Here is a 24,465-nt window from a genome sequence, read left to right on the forward strand (position 1 = left end):
TCCTATTTGAGGAAAGTAAGAGAGCAGATATAACAAAGTCTATGCCATTGTTATTTAAATATTTTTTTGTTTTCTGCATTTTATTTTCTTCTCTTTCCTACAAAATAAATGTTTTATTTATCCTTACATTTTTCTGATAGTAAGAGTACTAGATACTCTCTGTAAAAATCCAGAAACTGAATTCTGAAACCCAGAATGTAAATGTTGTCTCTCTAATATTGTTCCTTGTATTAACTCTTCTTAACAGTTTGAAGTATATTCTTTCAGATTTTTTCTATACATACAATAACATTGATGCATGTATGTTCTTTTACAAAAATATTGGAGTCCTACTAATTACGCTATTTTGCAACTTCTTTTTTACTTAGCCATCTATCTTTGAGCATAATCATGATGAGAAATATAGATCTACCTCATACACTTTAATGCATACATGGGATTTCACTAGATGATTGTAATTGTAGCATTTTTTTTTTAAATCCAGGTATCCATTGGTGAACATTTATGTTGTTTCTATTTTTTCTCTATTTGGAAACAATGCAGACAATAATGCTCTTGCAATAAATTTTGGGGGGGCACTTGAGTATTTCTATAGGATAACTTCCTAGAACTGGAATTGCTGGATCAAAGGACATGAACATTTCACATTTGAATAGTTATCGATAAGTGACCTTCCAGATAGGTAATACCAACTTGTAACTCCACCAACAATAGATGATCATGTCTGCTTCCTATCTTTTCCCATCAGCATTTATTTTCAAGTGTACGTGACATGATTATAAGTGCTTGAAAATGGGTTGGTATATTCATCCATTAGGGTTGCCATAACAAAATATAATGCATAGGGTGGCTTAAACAACATTATTTTCACATAATTCTGGAGACTGGAAGTCCAATATCAATATGCCGGCAGGGTTGGTTTCTGGTGAGGTCTCTCTCCTTGGCTTGTAGATGGCCACCTTCTCATTGTATCCTCACATGGCTTTTTCTCCGTCTGTGTGTATGCATGCAGAGAGAGAGAGAGAGAGAGAGAGAGAGAGAGAGAGAGAGAGAGAGATCGATCTGGTGTTTCTTCCTCTTCTTATGAGGACATCAATCCAACTGGATTAGAGCTCCACCTTTAGAACTTCATTTAGCCTTAATAACCTCCTTAAAGGCCCTATTTCCAAATACAGTCACATTAGAGGGTTAGGGCTTCAACATATACATTTTGGGGGAACGTAATTCAGCTTATAACTGCAGGTAAAAACTAAGTGGAGCACATAGAAATGTTGAACCAATTGAAATTATGAATGTAACTTAATGATCGCATCATCGCAGGTAACTTTGCTGGGTTAAGATAGAGGAGAACTAAAGAGAGGAATACTAAATAAAGGAATACTAAAACTGATATGTTTTGTCTTTTACAGTTGAAGTCTATATTTCAGGACAGTGAATTTGCTCTCACTAATCTGACTATTCAAATTAAAAGCAGGTATGTTAATGTCATGTATGGTAGGTCAAAGGGCAGTTTGAGGGCATTCTGGGTCTGCCTATCTGGAGGTGATTTCCTTTGATTTGTCCGAGATGTAGGGACTGCTGCAGTTTGAATTGCATCTTTCCTTCTGAATGTAGGTTCTCTTTGGAATGAGAAAGAAATTTGTATCATTACTGTAGTGTGTAAAGCCTATGCGAGAGCAAAACAGAAGAAAATATGCAGGAGAAACAGTGGAATTGGACTCAGTTCCCTCTAATGGCCCTTTCAGTTTTAAAATGCTATGATTCTGTGACTTAGACAAAAAAAAAATCATGCCTTAAAGGGATAAAAGTCTCGGAATGGCCAATGCATGAAGATTTATAAGGCTTTTTAATTTTAGATAATGCACTTTAAGGAATTAGAAATTATAAAGGGAACTTGAAATGTTTAAAGTGAGAAATGCTGACTAGTCCAAGACGTGCCTGGGACACAAATTTGGAGAGGTGATCGTAGTGAAATCGCAGGTACTAAGTAGTATCAAGGAGACCATGACAGAAGCAATTGGTCATCGGAGAAATATTCCCTCTGCTCTTTATCTGCACACATACCGGTCCTCTATTAAAGAAACATCCAGAAGAATCTTTTTGAAAAATAGTCATGGCTCTGGTATACCATAGGAAACTGATTTTTAAAACAGTAAAAGTGACTGCTTATCTTCCACACGCTGAGATTTTGGTTTCTACTGAATGTTCAAATATAAATAGGTTCAAGAAGGTTTATAGAAAGCAATGGAAGTAAATTTATGGTAGGTTATTAAAAGGAAATTGGGGTGTCTGGAGTATACAACATTCTTTTCAAAAATTGTGTCAATTATTTTTCCTTATTACAAAAATTATATGTAGCTATTGTAAAATCTTAAAGCTTTACAGAAATATACAACTGGGATAGTGAAAGTCTCCAGAAACCCGCCTTTGCCCACCCCCCTCCAAGAACTCTGGTTAACGAATTATTTTACCTATTCCTCTAGATTTGTTGCCATGCATTCACTAAGAGAATGGAATCCTACTCTACATGCTGTTTTACAATTTTCTTTTCTTACTTTAGAATGCATCATGTACATCTTTTCAGGCAAACATATACAGATTTAACTTATTCATTTTAATGTTTGCATAGCATTCTTTTGTATGGGTGTGTCATGGTGTATTTATTCAATTACCTAGTAATGGACATTTCAGTTATTTCCACCCTTGCAGCTATATTTTTATACACCCTTGCTATTACTATTATGGGATAGATTCCTGGAAGTAAAATTGCTGAGTCAAAGGCTTACCATCATTTTGGTATGCAAATAATGACCAAGCTCTTTGAAGTGTCTCCCTGGAGCCCTTGTATCATTTGAATATTCCAAGATGGGGGATTCTACTGTTCTGCCTCAGAGTTGTCTTTTTCCTGAACTTGTGCCCTTGTGCATTTGGTACTCTATTTCATCTTTCTATAATTTTTGATGCTTTTGATACAGAGACACTTCTGAGGATGAAATAACCATGGACCGAGGTTTTGTAAGTAATTTTTCAAAAGAAATATACTTGTATCTCATCCTATACCTGATCAGATATAAGTAAATAGCTCTTCCATCCAGGTGTGTATTGTCAGGCCAGGCTCATTTGTGATTATTTAAGGTTAAAATACATGAAGTTCTTTGAGTTCTACACAAGAACCCATTAAGGAAACCACTCTCAGCTTTTCTGAACTATATGACAGTTTTTTGAGGCAAATTTTGTGGGCTATGGGAGTATAGAATGACTTGAGGATTGTAAATGGTAAATGGAAATTCTACATTGTGGACTTCTTGCAAAAAAGCCTGGTTCTTCCAAGAGTGATGCAGTTGCTTGCAAGACTGGCATTCACATGATAAATTCACTCTCTATTTGTGTATATTTGAAGTCAGAGTGTGACAAACTATCTCTCATCATTCTTGTCCCAATTCAGGCACTTATTCCAGTGCCCAAAAATTTTACAATGTTAGACTCTAAAAAGATTAGTAAGCACACAGCTTTTAAGGTATTTAAATATGAGATAAATGTTTTGAATATGCAAAATACAATCAAGCCTACAATGCATTCCAAATTATTTATACCATTTAAAATACTTTTTGTAAATAGCTGAATCAGAATTTTTTAATACATGATCAATAATATGACATAACTAAAATCTCCTTCAAATAATAGATGTAAAAGACTTTTAGTGATAATGTTGTCCCTATAGTCAGCCTGCCTGGGTTAGGATCCCTACTCTTCCACTGAGACCTTGGACAACTTAATTAACCTCTCTGTGCCTCAGTTTCCTTGTCTGTGAAATGAGGATAACACTATTATGGTTCCTCACAGGGCTGTTGGAAAGATAGAGTGAGATAATTTATGTAAAGTGCTTAGCACAGGACATAGAGCATAATAAATACTTGGTACTGTCTACTATTGTCATCACCATGTTAAGCTTCAGATCCAGAAGGATTAGATTCTATTACCAGTTCTGGGACTCATCTGCTGTGTGGTACTGTGCAGATCATTTAACTTCTCTGAGCATAGATTCCTCACATAGAAAATGGAGTGACAATATGTGGATTGCTCACCTTACAGGGTTGGTATGAGGACTAAATATGCATTGATGTTTTTAAGGGTGATTTGAAGATGGCAATGGGTTACATAAATATAAAGTATAATTATGGTTGTTGTTGTTGACAATAAATCTTGTACTCAGTTGTGACGTTTGTTTAAAGATCTCAGTGGCTATGTACTTTTCTTTTGCATTATTTGGAACAGAGAGAAGGGCAAGAGATGGCTACAATTTCCTATGTACTATACAGGTAGGAGCTCGGTTTATTCATAGCTGGTACATTTAGTTCTGATTTTCCTTCCATTTAATTCTGTAAGTGCAGTCTGTTGGTCAGAGTTGTCAGGAGGAGATCAAAGTACCTGGTGGTTATTTTACAGAGGCTGTAATTGGGCTCTTGCCTTCATGAAATAAGTTGTTTCGGTTGGTCACAGCACAGTGTAGTAGCCTGTCTGCTGCCTCTTTGTAGTGAAGAGAAAATTGGGTCCAAAGTGGTCATAATTTTGGAATGGGGGAATAAAGTGTTTGTTGTCATCAAAAAAGTCCAAAAAATACAGAGCAGGGAAATTGAACAAACAACATGGAAAGCATCCTTGGTCCTGTTCAGACTCATGGTCCAGCTCCTCCCAGAACACTAACTATTGCTACCCTTCTTGATACAACTCAAGAAGAACATATAGCCAAAGAAGGCTCATGGAAAAGTCATTGAAATATTCAGGGTGCTAAGAATAGAGGGTCTGTTGCAGGAAAAGGACAAGTTTTAAAAAAAAGGAGCCCTCTTCAGACTGGAACAATGAAAGCTGAGAAGAGATAGGCTCAAAATGAAATGTGTAGGATGAGCAGGGACTTCACTAAACATGGATCAATGGAGGGGGAGGCATGGTTTAGATTGGACATAGAGAGAAATTTTGAGTAAACATGGGCACGTCTAGCTTTTCACAGCTGGTAGGAAACATAGGAAATGTGTTCTTCAAAAAGATGCATCTACAAATGGAGAAAAGGTATGGGTAAGTTTTTGAATCTGAAATGTGCTATATAATGGAATAGTAAAGGTTTTTGAATGTTTGAGGACCTCACTACAGAAGTTGAGGTCAATGACAGCCTCATTCATTCATAACATATCTTTTATTGGAAAGAGCATTTAGAAATGAAATGCTAGGTCTTTGTAACCTTGGCTAAGGCTCGGTTTCCTTATCTGTAGAGTGGGGATAATATGAGCACTATGAGGATAACATGAATCAAAACATGTAGAGCAAGAGCTCTACAAATGTTAGCTACTATAATTATCATTATCATTATTATTATTCTATTATACAAATCAACCTTCTGTAGAACACATCTTTATAGATTAATTGAGCATGTACCTATTTACCTTATTGTAGTAATGGTGGATAAATTGGAGACCAAAGGGGTTAAATGTTTTCTCTGAAGTAATAAATCCTGAATACTTCATCTTCTCTATTAATTATCAAAAAGTCTTAGAGAATTAGCATGGCTAGTCAATTTCAATATAATGCAAATGTTGCTGACCTTTTAAAAATAGGTTTTGAGTTGTTTGGGGCATGAGAAAATTTATCAGAAGATTTCAATATGCTGTCTTACATTATTTCTTAAGAATTGCCACTTACTAGCTGTAAAATGTTTGATATTTATGGACTACTGATTAAGTCATCTGTATAGAATTTCATCACAGCAGGTCAATTTGCACTCTGTTGACATAATTGCAACATCTTTCTCTTTTGTTCTGCTTTTTTAGATGTGTTTGTCAGGCCATCATAAAAGCCAATTCTTCTTTAGCAACCACCGAATTGATCAGTAGGATCAAAAGTAAAATACATGGCAACTTCATGTATGGAAACTTCACAGGAGATCAATTGACGTTATTAGTAAAGTCTGAATATATTGCAGTGAAAAAACTAGGTAACTTGAGGGGGTATTTCCACATGAATTCACTCCCCTAATTATAAAGCTTATAATACATACACAGTAAGAGATCCTGAGTTCAAAGTGGAAAGAAATGGTCTTTATGTTCCTTTCCATGTCCTCAGTGCTTACCTGCCTTAACAACCTTTCTACCTTTCTTAAAAGAGGTTATTGAAAAAAAAAAACACAGAGTGCCATAGGGGCTACCAGACACTTGGTCAGCTCTGGATTTCATCAGTGACCAGTCCATCAATGGAGTAGAAAGATTGTCTCTCTTGCATAAATACCAGAGACCTGGAGAGCTTCCTCATTACACACAACAGCTGCCCAATAGATTCTTGGTAATTTATTGATTGATTTAACCAGGCTATTAATTTTGGAAAGTGATCTGGAGAGGCAGTCTAGGATTTCTCTCATGGGCATTTTCTTTTTAGATTAGCAAGGCTTTAATGGTAAAAGAGAAAAGCTATTAGGCTTCTCCATCTCCTTTCCATTGCTGCCGGCTTTCTTCCTTTTCCCCAACAGACTGTGGTAAAAAGTATTGAGCTAACCAAGATAACACACATAGGCATTAGAATGCACAATCTTTGGTAACAAACTAATTAGGTGGCAGAGGGCAGTATGTGACTGTGAATGAGAGTGAGATGAAAGGCAGAGAAGTGTTGAAGCCACATGCAGAACTGCTATGCAAATGACGCAAATGAGCAGCTTCTTGAGATTGAGCTGAAGGCATCTTCCATCTTCACTCAGAGGAGGAGACTAGGATGGCTTGGCAAGGCTGGCTGGGCCACTTCTTGGATCATAACCCCTGAGGGAAAGATTTCTGGAATTGGATCACAAACCCAGTGAGTGGTCAGTAAAAACTGGGAGCTTATCACGTAAATTTAACATAGGTACATCTGCCTTAAGGTGACAACACTTGGTAGCAATACCTTGCCCTCAGCACCAACATCAGAAAAGAGCTCCCCTGTCTATATTGGTGATGGCAGATACATTGAGTTTATCAAAACAAAATCCACCCTAGAGTCCATTAAGAAGGAAGGAGACATCCAGAATGAGAAGTCAGCTTTTAGTCTTCTATCATTGCATCTCACACTATTAACAGTGGATACTTCAGAAGGAGGGCAAGTGGCAGGTGGGACTTTTGATTTTCACTCTACACCTCTTTGTGTGGCTTGAATTGTTTTCAAAACATGTGTATCTTTAAAAAAAATAAAAACATAAACAAAGAAACCTGTCCAGTCAACTAGTAGTTTTAATGAAAAGGACTAAATGTGAGGTTGTACTGGGAGGCTTATTTTTTTTAAAAAGAATTCCATTTAATGCTACTTTCAATGAAGCCTGCTTTAAATGGCCTGATAGAAAAAGTTACTTTTTTAATTTGCTGATATTTGTGTGCAGGGTAGTAATGATGGGTTGTAATGGATGTTCATGATACTTTTAAGTACCTTTTGCCCTTTAAAATGTGCGTATATCTTCTCCGTAGAACCAGGAAAGTGCAAAGCCGATGAGACAGTCTCTAAATACAAAGGTACATATAAGTGGCTCTTAACCAACCCTACTGAGACAGCCCAAACTAGATGCCTAAAAAATGAGGCTGAAAACGCTACTAGAATCTGGTATGTACCAGCCAAGTTCTAATGGCCAGTTCAGATACACAAAGATCTGCTTATTGGGGGGCATGTTTCTATGTCATTTGTCTGAGTATGCTTCCTCCCTCTTTTCTTCTACTTCCAGTCTTCCTTTCACTTTTTGGACCTACTTAAGCATACAATGGAACATAATAACATTGCAGAAAAATTTTCAAGAAGAAAAAATAGAAAAAGTCACCTATAATCCCACCACCTGAATGCAGTTGTTTTCAGGTAGGCATATTTTTTTTCATCTAGCCTTTCACTGCATTCCTTTAAGTTTTATGCAGTGGTAATCGCTGTCTTCATATCAATAATGGAATTTATCCTTTCATTCAGTGGTTTATCAACATTTTCCATGTTTCACATTCATCTTCATAAGGACCACTTTGAAAAACTGCCTCAGAAACTACCTCATTGATGGGCCATAATAATATACTAAGTTGCTTTTCTATTGTTGACTTTATCACTTTCATTTTTAAAATCATCAGTCTTTCTCTTACTTTCTGTTGTTAATGGTTTATATTATTAAGTTAAGTGGGTAGACCAGAAGGACAGCAGGTTTTGACAAAGGCTTAAAAGCTCTCTTTTGGAGGACAACATCTTTAATTGTAGTCTACCTCTTCCTCCCTACATCTAATCAGTCAGCAAATTATGTGGCTTTTATGGCCATAATCAGAGCTCACATCTAGCCTTTCCTTTCCAACCCCACTGCCACTACATTTTGCCTACTATTAGAACAGTCCCCTTGCCTTCTGACTGTTCACCAACCCCCAGCTATACTCCATACTGCTGCCAGCATGATTTTCCTAAAGTATGGTTGCCATCATGTCATTCTCTCACTCTGGTTCCACATTGACTAATTAATTAAGTACATACCCTTGAATACAGTACTGAAGACCTATGATTCCCTTCTTTACCACATTTTAGTCAAAAAAGGATGATTTGCTATTGTATACTCAATGAGTGCTTACTCATGTCTTGCTCTGCTTGGGGTGGGGTGCTTTCTCCATCTCTGTCCTTTCAGCAACTAGCTTAGCTCAAAAGTTGCAAATAAGTTTTCTTGCTTAGTGGTTTGATAGATTCAGTCTTGTTTATACAACTTTTCATCTCATATCTTGCCTATTAAATGTAGTTACATTTACAGTATCAAACCAGCAAGTTATAAGCTCCCTGAGGGACGAGATCTCTCCTATTTGTCTTCACTACCTACTACCAGTCCTAGAACATAGTAGGTGCTCAATAAATGCATTAACTGACTGGAAATGAACTGATTTGAATTGGATGAGGCATAGAGGAGGATGGATGATGAAAGCCAATGAGCTGCAGAGGATGCTATACTAATTGCCTTAAATAAATTAATATGCTGAGATAGAGACCACATTCTAACAGAAATGAGGATAAGAAAGGAAAGTGAGGGTAAGGAGTCATGTCCAGAGCAGCAAAATCTCTGCCTTGACTCTTGATCTGCTGGACATTGCCATGCCCCATCTCAAATTCTCTTGCCTGTTTATACCTCCTGCATGGGGACATTAGATTCACTTCCTCCCCAAGAGCAAAATGTTCTTCACTTTATAAGCACTGGGCTTCTGCCTTTGCTAGCTCAGGCAGGAGGCTGGGAGTGGGCAAAGGAGAGGCATGCCAAAGATAAGCCATTTGCTTAATGACTATTTGCTTCACCATTTGCTTTGAGACTATTCTGGCCTCATCTTCCAATGAGAAAGCTTGTTCTTCTCTCTTCTCTTTTTCAGCTCAATCAGTATCGACACTGGCAAATCTCAGTGGGAAAAACCAAAGTATAAACAATGCAAGTTGCTTCAAGAACTTCCTGATAACATTGTGAATCTTGCTAATATTACTATCAGTGATGGTAAGACTGTTCTGTACACATTGGAGAAATAATGGAACTTCAGTTGGTCTGCTGGACCTGAGATCAGAGACAGTATAGGCAAACCCTCACGTAGAAAAATCTACCTTACAGAAACCCAGCTTCAGAAAATGTTGGTGGAGGTAGGAGTTGGGCATGATAAGTTAAGAGTATCACTGTTTTTAGTTTTATAATTTTTATTTTATAATTTTTGGCTATAATTATTTTTCATTTCATTTTAATTTTTAAAAAAATTTAATAGAAAGCTCTTCACATAGTTCAATATTGAAAAAGCAAATATTGAAAAAACAAAAAATATACAGTAAAACATTTCCTTCCCACTGCTGACCCCAGCCATTCAGTTAATATCCACAGAGATGTTTTATGCATCTATAAGGAAATTTATACATACATATGTGTATATGTATACAGAAACACATATACATACACATACACATACACGTACATATACATATACATATACATATACATATACATATACATATACATATACATATATATTCTCCTTTTTTGTACACAAACTGAAGCATGCTGCATATGCTGTTGTGCACCTTGTTCTTTTCCTCTTAATATTTTGGAGAAATTATCATATTAGTATATTTTTTTGCTGTATTATATTATGCCACAATTTATTTCTTTAACTTGTTTCCTATGGATGGACATTTAAGTTGTTAAAAAAACATTTTGTTTTTAAAGAGTTGCTGAAATAGATATCAGTCATATGTCATTTTGTGCAAGTTGGGTATTCTTGAAGCATAAATTCCTAAAAGTAGAATTGCTGGCTCAATCATACTTTTGATGGTGTCAAAATGCTCTCTGTAATAGTTGCATCAATTTATACTCCCACTTGCAAGGTATGAAAGTACCTGTTTCAGAACACCTTCATCATGCACAGCATGTTATCAGAGTTTTGGATCTTTGATAAGCAGAAATTGATATCTCAATGTAGTTTAAAAATTTTATGAAGATATTCATGTGTCATAAAACTCATCCATTTAATGTGTACAATCTGTGATTTTTAGAATATTCTCTAGATTGTGCAACCATCACCACTAATTCCAGAACATTTTAATCACTCTAAAAAGAAACCTGTACACATTAGCAGTCATTCTTGCTTTACCCCTCCTTCTAGCCTCTGGAAATGGCTACTCTACTTTCTTTCTTCTTTTAATTTTACTTTGTTGTAGTAACAACACTTAACATGAGATTTACCCTTCTGATAAATTTTTAAATGTATAATACATGACTATTGACTAAATAGGTACAATGTTGTATAGCAGATCTCTAGAACTTTTTCATCTTACTTAACTGAAACTTGATGCCTATTGATTAGTAACTCCCCATTTCCCCCTCCCCCAGCCTCTGACAACCACCATTCTATCCTGTGTTTCTGTGAGTTCAACTATTTTTTTAGATTTCACATATAAGTGAGATCATGCAGTATCTGTCTTTCTACATCTGGCTTATTACACTTAGCATAATGTCCTATAGGTTCATCTATGTTCTTGCAAATGGAAGAATTTCCTTCTTTGTATATGGCTGAATTACACACACACACACACACACACACACACACACACACACATTCTCCTTTTTTGCACATACACACAAATATATATGTATATATTTGTGTGTGTGATTATATATATATTTGTGTGTGTGATTAAATATATATATATATATTTGTGTGTGTGATTAAATATATATATATTTGTGTATAATCAATTTTCTTTATCCATTTATCTCTTGATGGACACTTAGGTTGTTTACAGATCTTGACTATTGTGAATAATGCTGCAATGAACATGGGGGTGCAGGTATCTCTTTAAGACAGTGATTTCATTTCCTTTGGATATATACCCACAAGTGGGATTGCTGGATCATATGGTAGTTCTATTTTTTAATTTTTGAGGAACTTTTATACTGTTTTTCATAATGGCTGTACCAACAGTATATGAGGGTTCCCTTTCCTCTGCACCCTTGCCAACATGTATCTCTTGATTTCTGATAATAGCCATCCTGACAGTTATGAAGTGATATCTCATTATGGTTTTAATATGCATTTCCCTGATGATTACTGATGTTGAACACATATCTATTGGCCTTTTGATAATATCTATTGGCCTTTTGTATGTTTTCTTCTGAGAAATGTTTAAGTTTTTTGCTCATTTTTAACAATTTTGATTTTTAAATATTTTTTTAATTTTTCAATTACAGTTGAGATACAATATTATATTAGTTTCAGGTGTACAATGTAGTGATTAGATATTTATATATGAAGTGATCAAACCTGATAAATCTAGTACCCATCTGACATCATCCGTAGTCATTACAATATTATTGACTATATTCCCTAGGCTGTAGTTTACATCCCTGTGACTATTCTGTAACTGCTAATTTGTACTTATTAATTCCTTTTTTTTTCCACCCACTCCTCTGAACCCACTTCCATCTGGCAACCATCAGTTTGTTCGCTGTATCTATGGGTCTGTTTTTGTTTTGTTTATTTTTTCTTCAGATTCCACATATAAATGAGGCCATATGGTATTTGTCTTTCTCTGTTTGACTTATTTCCCTCAGCATAATACCCTCTAGGTCTATCCATGTTGTTTCAAGTGGTAAGATTTCATTTTTATGGCTGAGTAATATTCCATTGTATAAATGTACCACATCTTTAAGACTTCTTTAAATCTTAAATCCATTTTTAGTTGATTTTTGTGTATGGTATAATACAAAGGTCCATTTCATTCTTTTCTATGGGAATATCTCAACACTGTTTGTTGAAGAGACTATCCTTTCCCATTGTATATTCTTGGCACTCTTGTAGAAGATCAGTTGATGGTATATGTGTGGATTTATTTCTGGGCTCTCTATTCTGTTCCATTGGTCTATATGTTTGTCTTTATACCAGTACCACACTGTTTTGATTACTGCAGCTTTGTAATATATTTTAATGTCAAGATGTGTGATGACTTCGTTCTACTTTCTTAAGATTGATTTGGCTATTTGGGTGTGTGTATATGGTTTCATATTAATTTTAGAATTGTTTTTTCTATTTCTGTAAAAAAAAAGTCCTTGGTTAGACTAGCTCAGTGAAATTTACTTCCCCTGCAGTGTATATCTTCTGATGCTGCTCTTTAGAAGATACAGCCTCCGGACATGTACATATTTTCCTGACCACCAGGGATGACTGTGGAGCTGGATTCTTTGTCTCTTTCTCTATTATCCCCGCTAAGCTTCTGGCTGGTCTGCCTCTATTGGTATCGCTCCCAGCTGTTAGCTATCTAATTGCTAGTTGATTGTTCTCTTGTTTTTGACAAAACCTTGGGGCACAAACTGCTCCATGGTCTGATCCGATTAAAGTCTGTCCCCTTGGTAGGGGCAGTGTTGCCAGTCTTTGAGGCTTTCTCCTATCCTCCTCTGGGCAAATTATCTGTCCTCTGGGACAAAAGCTTGGGGGTGGTGGTGATGGTGAATGTGCTCTTCACCAGATATGTCACCAGGTTCTTCCCTATGGAGCAGGAGCTGTGTGTGTATTTGGAAGGAAAGGGGACTCATTGCTGGCACTCAGCTGCTTCCACTGCCCAGTATGAATCTTCCACAGACCAGAGTCAGAAAGATGAGAACTGCCAATGTTCACTGGCTGTCAAATCCACTCAGAATAGTTTTTCTACTCCCGGGAGCTGTGGGAGAAGGTGACTGCTACTTGGCTGCCTAACCCAATGGAACAATTCTTCCACAAGGCATAGCTGTGGGGGATGGGTGCGGTTCTTAGCTCAAATGCCATGGCATCCCACTGTACTTGACAGTTTCTTTAGATTTTGTTGAATAAATGCATGTCAATTTGTTGTAAAATTTCCCATCAATCACCAAAGACTTTGAATGCTTGTCTTTGCTAATTTTGACTAGTGTAATAGATGTCTCTCTGTGATCTTTTCCTCAAGCCCCTCTTTACAGCACTATTCTGAAAGTCCTTTACCTCCTTATCAGCGTTTTTAAAGTATGCATAAAGGTTTTCCCCATAGAGCTTCAGTTTATACGCACCTTCTAAGGCATAGCTCTACTGCATAAAGTGGATCCATCCCGCAATGAATAGTAGGAAGTTGAGGCACAGGCATTGTAGGCACTGCAGAAGAACCTGGGAATTGCCTTGAGGCAGTGAACTTCTAGACTGGTCTTCCTTGCAGATGTAAATTCGAGATTTTGCCAAGGAGTATCTAGAAGAATTAGAAGAGCAAGCACAGGCTCTGATGGTTTCTAAATCATGAGTCAGGGCAATAGGGAGTGTTGCAGCTTGAAGTGAGTGGACAGCGAGGGGGGGGGTCTGTGTTTCATGCTGACCTCCCTCCTTCTGAGTGACACATTTTTCTTAGACATGCTAATAGAATTTTCTCTGTGGAAGAAAAAGTTAACTAACAACTATGACAACAACAAGAGTATTGCATTGGGTCAGGATTTTTAGAAAATTAACTTTCAGAAGTCACTTTATGAAAAGAAAATTGGCAGAGGAAGAGAATAGTGGATAGTGGCTATAATGTATATAACTGAAAAATAAACTATTAAGTTTATTAGCTTTGGAGGAATATTTCTCATTGTAAATTAGGAGCTTAATGAAAAATGCATACAATGTAAAAGAAAGAAAAATATATTCATGTTGAACACTTTTCTTTAGCTTTCAATCCTGCCGACAAGCATTAGATATCTTGGTTGGAGAAAACTCTTCAGTTTCCCACTTAAATGTTCATTTCTCATAACTCCTAAATATTGTAAAGAAAAGATACCCTTATTTCAAAAGTCTGTGGGTTCTTTGCTGTGCTCAATTTTTTTTATCTCCATAGTATTGAAGGTGCATTACACTCTAATGAAGTTGGCTGAAACTTTTCATGAAACTCTCTTCTGTCTGTGTCCATCCCACTATCAGGGCAAGATAGTGTGTGATTGAGACAGAACAATGTAATTCCCAGGACATCAGGGAGAACTGCAAAGTACTGCTGTTCCAAGCCCCAACACCATGATGAAGAAAAGGGGAAAAAGCACAAATGCTGTAGTAGAAAGTGATACTAAGGGACACTAGCTTTGAAATCAAACAGGCCTGCATTAAAATCTGCGTTAGAACCTATGTGTCTTTATTTCTTAATCTGTAAACAGGGGATAATATTAGTACCCATCACATAGGATTATTGTGGCGATTAAATGAGAAAATGTATGTATAATGCCTTGTTGTAGTATCTAGTTTCCCAAATGCCCACCATCAATTCATTCCCTCTTTGTCAGTTGGAAGTTAAATCAAGACTTTCAGCCCAGTCTAGCCTTGAGATGACTCCAGTCCCAGCAGCCATCTGACTGCAACTGCATGAGAGACCACAAGGGAGAACTGCTCAGCTGAGCCCAGTCAACACACAGAATTATGAGGGATAATAATTGTTGTTTAAAACTGTTAAATCTGGAGGTGGTTTATTATGTAGTACTAGAGAATGAGAATACTGGTTCATAGAAAATGCTCAATAAATAACAGACATTATTATTGTTTTGATTGTTTCAATTACTGTCAGATTAATAATAATCATTTTGAGTAATACGGATCTATTTATTCTACAACAATTAAGAGAGGATTCCTTTTATTGCTTTTGCTTGAGGACTTAAAATTCTTACAAATTTTTTGTAATTTCTCCTGAATTTTACTTAAAAACCATATTATTCTAGATGAAAAGTCTAGAATTACTTTCTACAAAATAGTCTCCTAGTGGTCTGCTGTTTAATTTCATTCTGCCACAGCAGGGACTGCATGAAGTGAAGTCACACCACTGCAGCCCAAAGAATAATGACCCCAGGTAGGCACCTCTGCCTATCCCATTTATAACAAAGCCTAAACAATTTAATAACAGCAGTAGAAAGATCTATAAATAAACACGCTATATTTTTCTTCCATCCCTAGTCTTGTTGTTTTCTCACTTTGTTTAACTGATCAGAAGATAGCTGTAACAGGGATAAAATATTAATTTGAAAGTAATTAGTATAAACTTGTTCAATCTCCCCTCTTCCTTCCATATCCACAGAGAATTCTCTGCTGACTCAGTTCCTATGTAAGCCTTGTCAGGCAGAGGGGGGAAATGGTTAAGGGCAGGGGTGGGGGTGTTGAGAGGATCTCAGTTAAGACTGCTTCATTTACATTGATAATGACAGAGAGTTGTGTGTGTGTGTGTGAGTGTGTGTGTGTGAGAGAGAGAGAGAGAGAAGAGAGAGAGAGGGAGAGAGAGAGAGAAGAGAGAGAGAGAGGGGGAGAGAGAGAGAGAGAGAGAAGAGAGAGAGAGAGAGAGAATGAATTATATTCATGCTTTATTATTTTGTTTTCCCAGAGTTAGTTATTTATAATGCAACCTGGGTTAAGTGTGTTATGAGCGTAATATCTCTCTGGAATTTTTCTCAACAGATTGTATTTTTCAATTATTTGCCATTATATTTTGGCTACTGCAGTTGAATGTGAGTGCTTTAAACTAGGAGGGTGCCACAAAGGAGCCCAGCTTTATATGGGTTATATTGAACTAAAATCTAATTTGTGTTGTATGTGTTCAACAAAGCTCTTAACTTTAAAAGTGGGGAATGAGTCAAACAAAGTGCTAGTTTAAAAAAGCATTTATGAGACAATTAAAGACATTTGAGCACTGACTGGATATTTGATGATTTTGAGTATTATTGCTAAATTTTTGAAGATATGATATTGGTATCGTGGTTATGACAAAGATTCTTCAATGTGTACTGAAGTATTTATGGATGAAATGATATGATGTCTGGGATTTGCTTTAAAATCATTGAGTTGGGGTAAGTGGGTGGGAGTGTAGATAAAATCAGATTAGCTCTTTTCATTGACACTTGTTGAAGTTAGGTGATTCATGAAGTACATGGGGATTCGTTAGACTATTCTTTCTATTTTTGTGCATGTTTGAAAATTTCCATAATAAAAAGTGAAGAAAAAAGTAGGCGAGTTAATAGCTATTGTTCTTACTCTCTAGAAAAATCTAATTAAGTTCCTTTTTATTGTTTTGTGGTCCATATTTGCTTTTTGTGAGTGTGTTAGCTGCTGATTCTTGACATAAAAACATAATCACTACCCTTGATTATGAAAACATAGACTGAATATTTGCTGATATTTGAGTATAGGTAGTATCTCCTTAACTCAATCCAATACTCAAAAGTCTTAACTTAATTAGAATCTAATTGCAAGGTAATTTTTCAGTGACAAGGAGGTTCCCCTGGTGTATTTTTAAAAGGATTTAATGAATAAAACCTTGACTTATGTGCCATTTTCTGAGATTCCATTTATTGTAGAAATTGAAGTCCAGTATTTTCCTTCTGTAAACTTTGTTACCTTGCTATGTATTTCCATTTAACTGCCCTTACTTTTTAAAGAAAAGGAAGCAGACTAGCGCGGTCCCAAACTAACTAATGCAGGTTTTATGTTTCAATTTTATTTCTCTAGAGAATGCAGAAGATGTTGCAGAGCACATTTTAAATTTGATAAATGAATTCCCCTTTCTGGATGAAGAGGAAACAAAGATTATTATTTCTGAATTATCCATTATTTCGCAATGTGATGAGATAAGCATGAACCTAACCCAGATTATATTACAAATAATTGATGCTACTTTAAGAAAGCAAAACCATTCAGCATCTGATCTGCATGAAGTAAGCAATGAGTAAGTACTAATACTTTGGCAAAATAAATTATTTAATGGAACTTAAAATATTTGTTATTAATTCTATTGCATACAGTAATCACCAATTTTAAAGGTCAGATAGCTATGTATTGAAAGCTGTTAATACCATGCAATGGAGTCATCCTACTCAAACCACAATTGTGAAAGGATGCATTCAAATTCTAACTGAACCTTAATGATAACGAATTTCCAAATAAATAGTTACCCCAAACCAAACCTTCAATCTATCTCCCAACTCTGGTGCTTCTCCAATGTTCTCCATTTCTATAAAATGCATTCATCCAGTGCTCAAGCAAAAAAACTTAAGAATAAATCTAGTTACCTTCCTTTACCCTACAACCAATCAATAACCAAATCTTGTGAGGCACTGTACATAGTTTCTTAATCCCTTAAATATCCCTGGGATTCATCTACTCTACATCTCCACCACCACCACCACTGCCCTAGTCCTAGCCCCATTTCTCCCAGCTGACTTTCTATAGTAACTTGTTAATTTGTCTCCCTGCTCTGGTCTGGGCTCTCTATGGTCTATTTTCTACATAACAGCTAGAATGACCTTTTAATGCATACATAATATTGTGTCATTCCCTTGCTTTTAAAACCACTCAGTGGCTTTCTGTTACATGTAGAATAAAGTCCAAATTTCTTGGCTTATGAGGCCCTGAGGATCTGGCTTTATATACAATAATTTCATTTAATCTTTAAGACAATCTTTTGAGATGAGTGCTAGTATTACCTCTGACTTTGCAGGTAAAGAAATGGAAGCTCAATGAGGTTATTTTATTTTCCCACGTAGCTAGAAATTAGAGGAGCTAAGATTTAGACCTCAGTCTGTCTGACTCTAAAGCCAGAACTAGTATTTAATAATTCCTAAACAAAATAAAGATAGTGATTAAAACTCAAAGAAAAGTTTCACATTAAGGAAATGTTTTAAGAATGGGTTTTACATGAAAAAGGAGTGCTCTTCTCTACCTGTGGTTCTTTGTAGAACTCTGATGATAATTGAGCATGTTGGTCACAAGATGGAGTTTTTTGGGGAGAACAGCAAATCTGACAGTGCCCAACATGGCTTTGACTGTCCTGAGGGTGGACCACACATTCGAAGGCATGGCCTTTAGTATTCACTCCTACAAGGAAGGCACAGACCCTGAGGTGAGTGCAGCTCAGGGATCTGAGAGCCAATCAGTCAAGTATTGTTCTGTCTTCATTCATTTATTCCTTGAGAGGAAGAGAAGGTATGTTATAAGATTTTAATCTCCAGAGAACCTTATAAAAATACAAACATCCCAGGGAAGATTCACACATAACCCTCAGTAGGCTAAAAACCTTGGCTGGAATGGTGTCTATGAGATGTACAATACCACCTTTGGCCCCATAACCTGAAATCATCTCAAATGTCAGTTTACTATTTGGTATCATTTGTGGAGCACTTATTATATGTTGGGCATTGTGCTACTGTCTCCTTTGTATAGATAAGGTAACAACAGAGAAGTTAAGAAACTTGCCCAATGATACACAGCCTAGTGACTGAGCCAAGATTCAAACTTATGTCTGGCTGGCTTTAAAATCTGAGCCCTTTCCACCAGAGGCTGCCAACACCTGCTCAAAACAATTTATAGTTAAAAATTATCAAGTTCATATACAGGGAAATGTACAAATTCTAAGTATACATTCTCTGAATTTTGACATATGTGTACATCTGTGTTACTTAAACTCCTATCATGATATAGAACATTAATATAATTCACCCCTCTTCCCAGTCAATCCCTGAAACTACTGCCTCCATTGGCAACCACCATTTCTTATATTTTTCCATTATAGTTTTGCCTGTTTACTTTATGTAAATGGAATCATATAATATGTACTGTATTATATAAGGTTTCTTTCACATAGTATAATGGTTGTTTGTTGTTTCTGTAATTTATTCTTTTTTATTGCTGAATAATATTCCATTGTATGAATATACCATAGATTTTTTTGTCTATTCTCCTGTTGATGGACATTGGGATTGTTTCCAGGTTTGGGCTATTATGAGTAATGGTGCATTGAACATTCATGTAAAAGTCTTTGTGTGGACATATGTTTTCATATATCTTGAATACATACCTAGAAATGGAATAGCTGGCTCATAATATGTATGTTTAAATTTGTAAGAACCTATCATATTGTTTTCTAAAGTGGTCAGTGATGTGGAGTGACTTTTAATTTTTGTACTGGCCATCCGTACATCTTCTTTGGTAAAGTACCTGTTAAAATCTTTTGCCCATTTTAAATTGGGTTTTTGTCTTCTTATTGAGTTGTAAGCATTTGTTTTTACATATTCTGGATGTAAGTCATTTATCAGATATATGTTTTGACAATATTTTCTCTGTGGCTTGCCTGTGTATTTCCTCAATGGTGTTTTTTGATGAGCATAAGTTTTAATTTTGATGCAGTATAACTTATCAATTCGTTCTTTTGTGAATAACAATATACAACTTGTCCAAGAAATCTTTGTCTACCAGAAGGTCATGAAGATATTCTCCTATATTTTCCTTTAAAAGATCTGTGATTTTAGCTTTATATTTAGGACTATAATCCTAATTAATTGAATTAAATTTTGTATATGGTGTGAGGTGTGGTGTGGTGTATGGTTTGAAGTTCATTTTGTTCCATATAGCTATCCAGTTGTTCCAGAACCATTTGTTGAAGATGTTTCTTTCCCCAATTGGCTTGTGTTGGCAATTCTAACAAAAAAATCAAACACTAGTGTAAATGTAGGTCTATTTCTTCACTATTCCCTCTCTTCTTTCTTTTTGGGACTCTAATTACATATATACAAGATTTTTTGATGCTGCTGTTCCACAGGTCCCTGAGACTCTATTCATGTTTTATATCATTACTATCTATTCTTCTGATAGTATGATTTCTGTTGATTTATCTTTAAGTTCATTGACCTCAATCTTCATGTTACTACTGAACCCTTCCAGTGCAGTTTTAAAAATTTCAATCCTATATTTTCAGTTTTAGAATTTTAATTTTGGGGCTTCTGTTTCTCTGCTATTATTTTCTCTTTTGCATGAATTGCAAGCATATTTTATTTTAAAGACTGAACATCTGAGTCATCTCAGAGTTGATCTCTATTGATTGTCTTTCATTGAAAATGGGTTACATTTTTTGTCACATGTTGAGAAATTCCGGATTATATCCTGGATATTGAGAATGTTATGTTGTGGAAACTCTGAATTCTACTACATTCCTCTAAAAGCTATTGATTTTTTGTTATACTAGGCAAGTAATTTGGTTGGAATCAAACTGTAGATTCCATCTCTTGGATGGCAGCTCAAATCTCAGTTGAGTTCCTTTATCTTTATTTGGAGTCTGTCCTGTACATATGTTGTTCAAAGATCAGGCAGAGTTTATACACAGAATTTGGCCTCCTCCTTTTCTAGCTTTTTCTTCTCCAGGATTTCCAGTGGCTGTTTTTTAAGACTAGCCTTTATTTATGAGAATCATGACAAATCACCTAATTTGCCATTCTGCTTTCCACTTTTATGAATACCCAGATGGAAGCAGATCAAAGGGAGAGAAATTCAAAGATAAGTTTAGAAAGGAAAGGGTAGTGTGTGTGTGTCTATGACTATGTGCACCAGGTCATATCTTAGCCTGTGATCTGAGTGTGTGTGTGTGTGTGTGTGTGTGTGTGTGTGTGTGTGTGTGTGTGTGTGTGTGGTGTAGCATAGCTTGTGGAGCTAGTTTCCACCCTTCAGCACTCCACGTAATACCCTGGGACTGAGTCTAGTGCTGGGGTGGAAGATGGGGAGGACTTCAAATTCAAGGGTGATGACTCTAGTTTTCATTTCCTGGCATTTCATGGCAGGGTTACCTAAACAAAGTCCCTCTGGGGAGGATTTTGGCTTCCATATATTTGCCTAAATCACTGAGGAAGAGAATTCTTCTTCGCAACTTACAGACCATCTTGTTTAATTTCTTTGGCCAAACTTCACTTTTTAAGGTAAGTTCTTGCCTCTGGTAACTATCATGGATTGTTCATAGTAATTATGAACTATTGCTATTTTCATGGTGTTCTGTTTATTTTAGAATATGTTCTCTAATTTATTCCACGAGTCTCCCAGCCTTCAACATGAATCAACATCTACTATAATTATGTTCTACAGTTTTTAACTGTCACAGCTTTTTGGCTTTGTAAGGGACCTTAAGGATTATCTGGTGACCAAACAGAGGCCTCAAGATGTTTTAAAGCCAGAAAAGAACATCAAGTTCTCCTGATGAAATGCTGTTCTGGCTTGTCAGTGCTTTCCTCCCATATCTCCATGGCTTCCTCAATGCCAACATGCCCACTCTCTCAGGCCAATTTATTTGAAGCTGAGTGGTGTCCAGCAGGACACTTGCCTGTGGGCATTTGTTGTTCCTTCACAGCACCTTCCCTGAAGGCTCCAGTCCTCATCCATTATTAAAACAGAGAGTCAGTATAATGTGGTTAATAACATGAACTCTGGGGGCAGACTGGCTAAATTTAAAGCTGGCTATGCCATAATCTACCTGTGTGACCTTGGGCAAGTTACTCAACCTCCATATGACTTAGATTTCTCCTATGTAAAACAGGATAACAGTAAGTACCTCACTGGGCTGTTGAAGTATTAAAGGAGTTAATACATATAAAATGTTTAGAATATTGCCTGGCACATAGTAAGCACCATGTAAGTGTTTGCATTGCTATTCTTATTTTCCTATCTTGGGGCTCTGCTTACCAAAAGGCCCATTGTCCCTGCTCTGTCCCATCTAGCTGTTGGGAAGGCAACAGTCAGAGTTTACATGAAGTGGTTGATGATAATAACTATTAATTGTTAATATTTGCACTTATTATCTCATATTTCATTTACACTTCTCACAAGAAACTGAGACTCAAAGAATGTAGTGGTCTGAATGTTTGTGTACCCTCCCTCCCCAATTCTTGTGTTGAGATCCTAACCCCTAAGGTAATGGTATTAGAAAGGGGGTCCTTTTGGAGGTGATTAGATCCTAAGGATGGAGCCCTCATAAATGGGATTAGTGCCCTTATAAAAGGGGTTTTAGAGCGCTCCATTGTCCCTTCCACTATATGAGGACACAGCAAGAAGGTGCCATCTATGAAGCAGAAATTGAGTTTTCACCAGAATTTGACCATTTGGGCATCCTGATCTTGGACTTCCAGCCTCTGAACTATGAGAAACAAATTTCTGTCACTTATAAACAATCCTATTCTTTGGTATTTTGTTATAGCAGCCTGAACAGACTTAGAAGAAGAAGTTATGTAATTTTGCTCAAGGTCACACAGCTAGGAAGTGGTATAGCTGAGAATCAAACCCAGGCTATCTGACTCCAAAGTTCTAATATTTAATAGATCAGTACATTAACTTGCCTAGATATGTTTGTGTTTTCTAAAGAGGCTATCAAATGGAATGAATTTCTAATGGTTAAATATTCAGTTATTTTGGAGGAGGTTGTACTGGGCCAACTTAAATATGCCACATACCCATACCACATACTGATTCAAATATGCTGCATTATCTCTAGCTATGTCTGCAAGATGTTCTGTTTCATTGGAATTCTCTATTCGCTCCCTTCTCTACCTATCTAAATTCTATTTATTCTTGTGGGTTTAGCTCAAATCCCACCTAGGAAACCTGCCTGGAGTTCACCAGCCCCTGTTCTGCTCCCCACCCCCGATTGTATTCTTGTCTCATATTTCTGCCTAGTTTTCCAAGTAGGTTATAGCATATGTCATGGCTCTAACATGTTTTATTTTCATGGCACCCAGCACAGGGCTAGGTACCCAACATGTTTTCAGTAGTTATATATTTATTAGACCTTTTTTAATGGAAAAAAATTAGACTGGACTCAGAACAAGCTAGTTAATGAATAAAATTCTAATAATAATTAAGAATGTGATTCATAGCACTCTGACCATTTGGGTAGGCTTCTAATTTCTCAGTATCATCTGAGATGACATTATTTTGATAATTTTTTCTTTCTCTTTGTCTCATAGAATAAAAGATGAACTTGTTTTGCATAGGTTTCACACCTAATAAGTGATTTTTATTCATGAACATTTTCCACTGAAAGGGATTAAGATTCTTTGCCAGAATTAGGCTACAGACGTCATAGTGCCTTATGAAGAAGGAATGGAATTAGCGTGTCATTAAATTCAGAGCTGGAAGGGCCCTTATAACCTATAGTGTTCCATCTCCTCATTATACCAATGAGAAAACTGAAACCCAGAGAGAGCAAAGGACCTGATGGTGGTGACACAATTTATTCACTTATTCGTGCAGTTATTTATTCAGTCGGCAAACATTTTGTTTTTTATTTATTTTCGATTACATTTGTCATTCAATATTATCTTATATTAGTTTCAGGTATACAGCTTAGTAGTTAAACATTTATATAATTTATGAAGTGATCTCCTCAATTAGTCTAGTACCCATCTAGCTTTAAATAAACATAGTTATTACAATATTATTGACTATATATTCTATGAGTCAGCAAATATTTATTGAGTTCATACTATGTGTCTTGCATGGTGCTGGAGATACAATGGTAAGCAAGAGAGATGTGGTGCCTGCCTCCATGGAACTTACAGTCTGATGGGTGAGAACAGAAACCTAAAGTTTCCAACATTGAAGGGAGTGACCCGAGAGTGGGACCTGTGCCACTAGTTGTTGAAAAGTATTTACAAGAGATGCCGCCATTTAACTACCTTTTCCCCATGAGAACTGAGTCTCACAGTGTTACTTTCATGCTGCTTCCTTTATATCATTTGATCAAAATTTTAACTGTCATTATAACACATTACCATAAAAATCGTTGATAAGACACTACTCTTGGAAGACATGTACCTCCTCCTCCACTCCCTAACTAGTGGCAGTTTTTGAGGAGAGGGACAAAGCACCAGGCATGTACGATATGGCACAGAGGCTCTGGGAGTATAAAGGACAGCACTTACCCCTCATCTGGGACATCAGGGAATACCTAGTCTAAGAGAGATGTCAGCTGAGGCCTAAGGTTGTGTAGGAGCTAGAAGATGAAAGACGATGAGGAGGAGGGAGTAGTGTTTCAGGCAGAGAGAATAGCTTCTGTAAAGGTTCAGAAGTAAAATAGGTAAAACTTAAGCCTAGAGTGCCGAGGGTGGAGAGTTAGGAAAAATTTCTTTTTCTTTCCCCTGAACGGCCACAATTTTGTATGTAAGAGAAATAAATAAAA

General features: G+C 36.4%; 1 protein-coding gene across 1 annotated transcript in view; it reads left to right on the forward strand.

Moving 5' to 3' along the window:
• ADGRG4 (adhesion G protein-coupled receptor G4) overlaps positions 1–24,465 on the forward strand; it is a 78,117-nt gene that overhangs the window by 22,974 nt on the left and 30,678 nt on the right. Inside the window, 10 exon segments of the mRNA XM_011382428.1 lie at positions 1,410–1,474; positions 2,976–3,015; positions 4,240–4,319; positions 5,823–5,986; positions 7,476–7,608; positions 9,372–9,490; positions 16,986–17,202; positions 18,212–18,263; positions 18,265–18,375; positions 21,083–21,217. Of these exon segments, the coding sequence (XP_011380730.1) occupies positions 1,410–1,474; positions 2,976–3,015; positions 4,240–4,319; positions 5,823–5,986; positions 7,476–7,608; positions 9,372–9,490; positions 16,986–17,202; positions 18,212–18,263; positions 18,265–18,375; positions 21,083–21,217 (1,116 nt within the window).

This window comes from Pteropus vampyrus, unplaced genomic scaffold (assembly GCF_000151845.1).
Source record: "Pteropus vampyrus isolate Shadow unplaced genomic scaffold, Pvam_2.0 Scaffold472, whole genome shotgun sequence".
In the NCBI taxonomy this organism is placed as follows: Eukaryota; Metazoa; Chordata; class Mammalia; order Chiroptera; family Pteropodidae; genus Pteropus; species Pteropus vampyrus.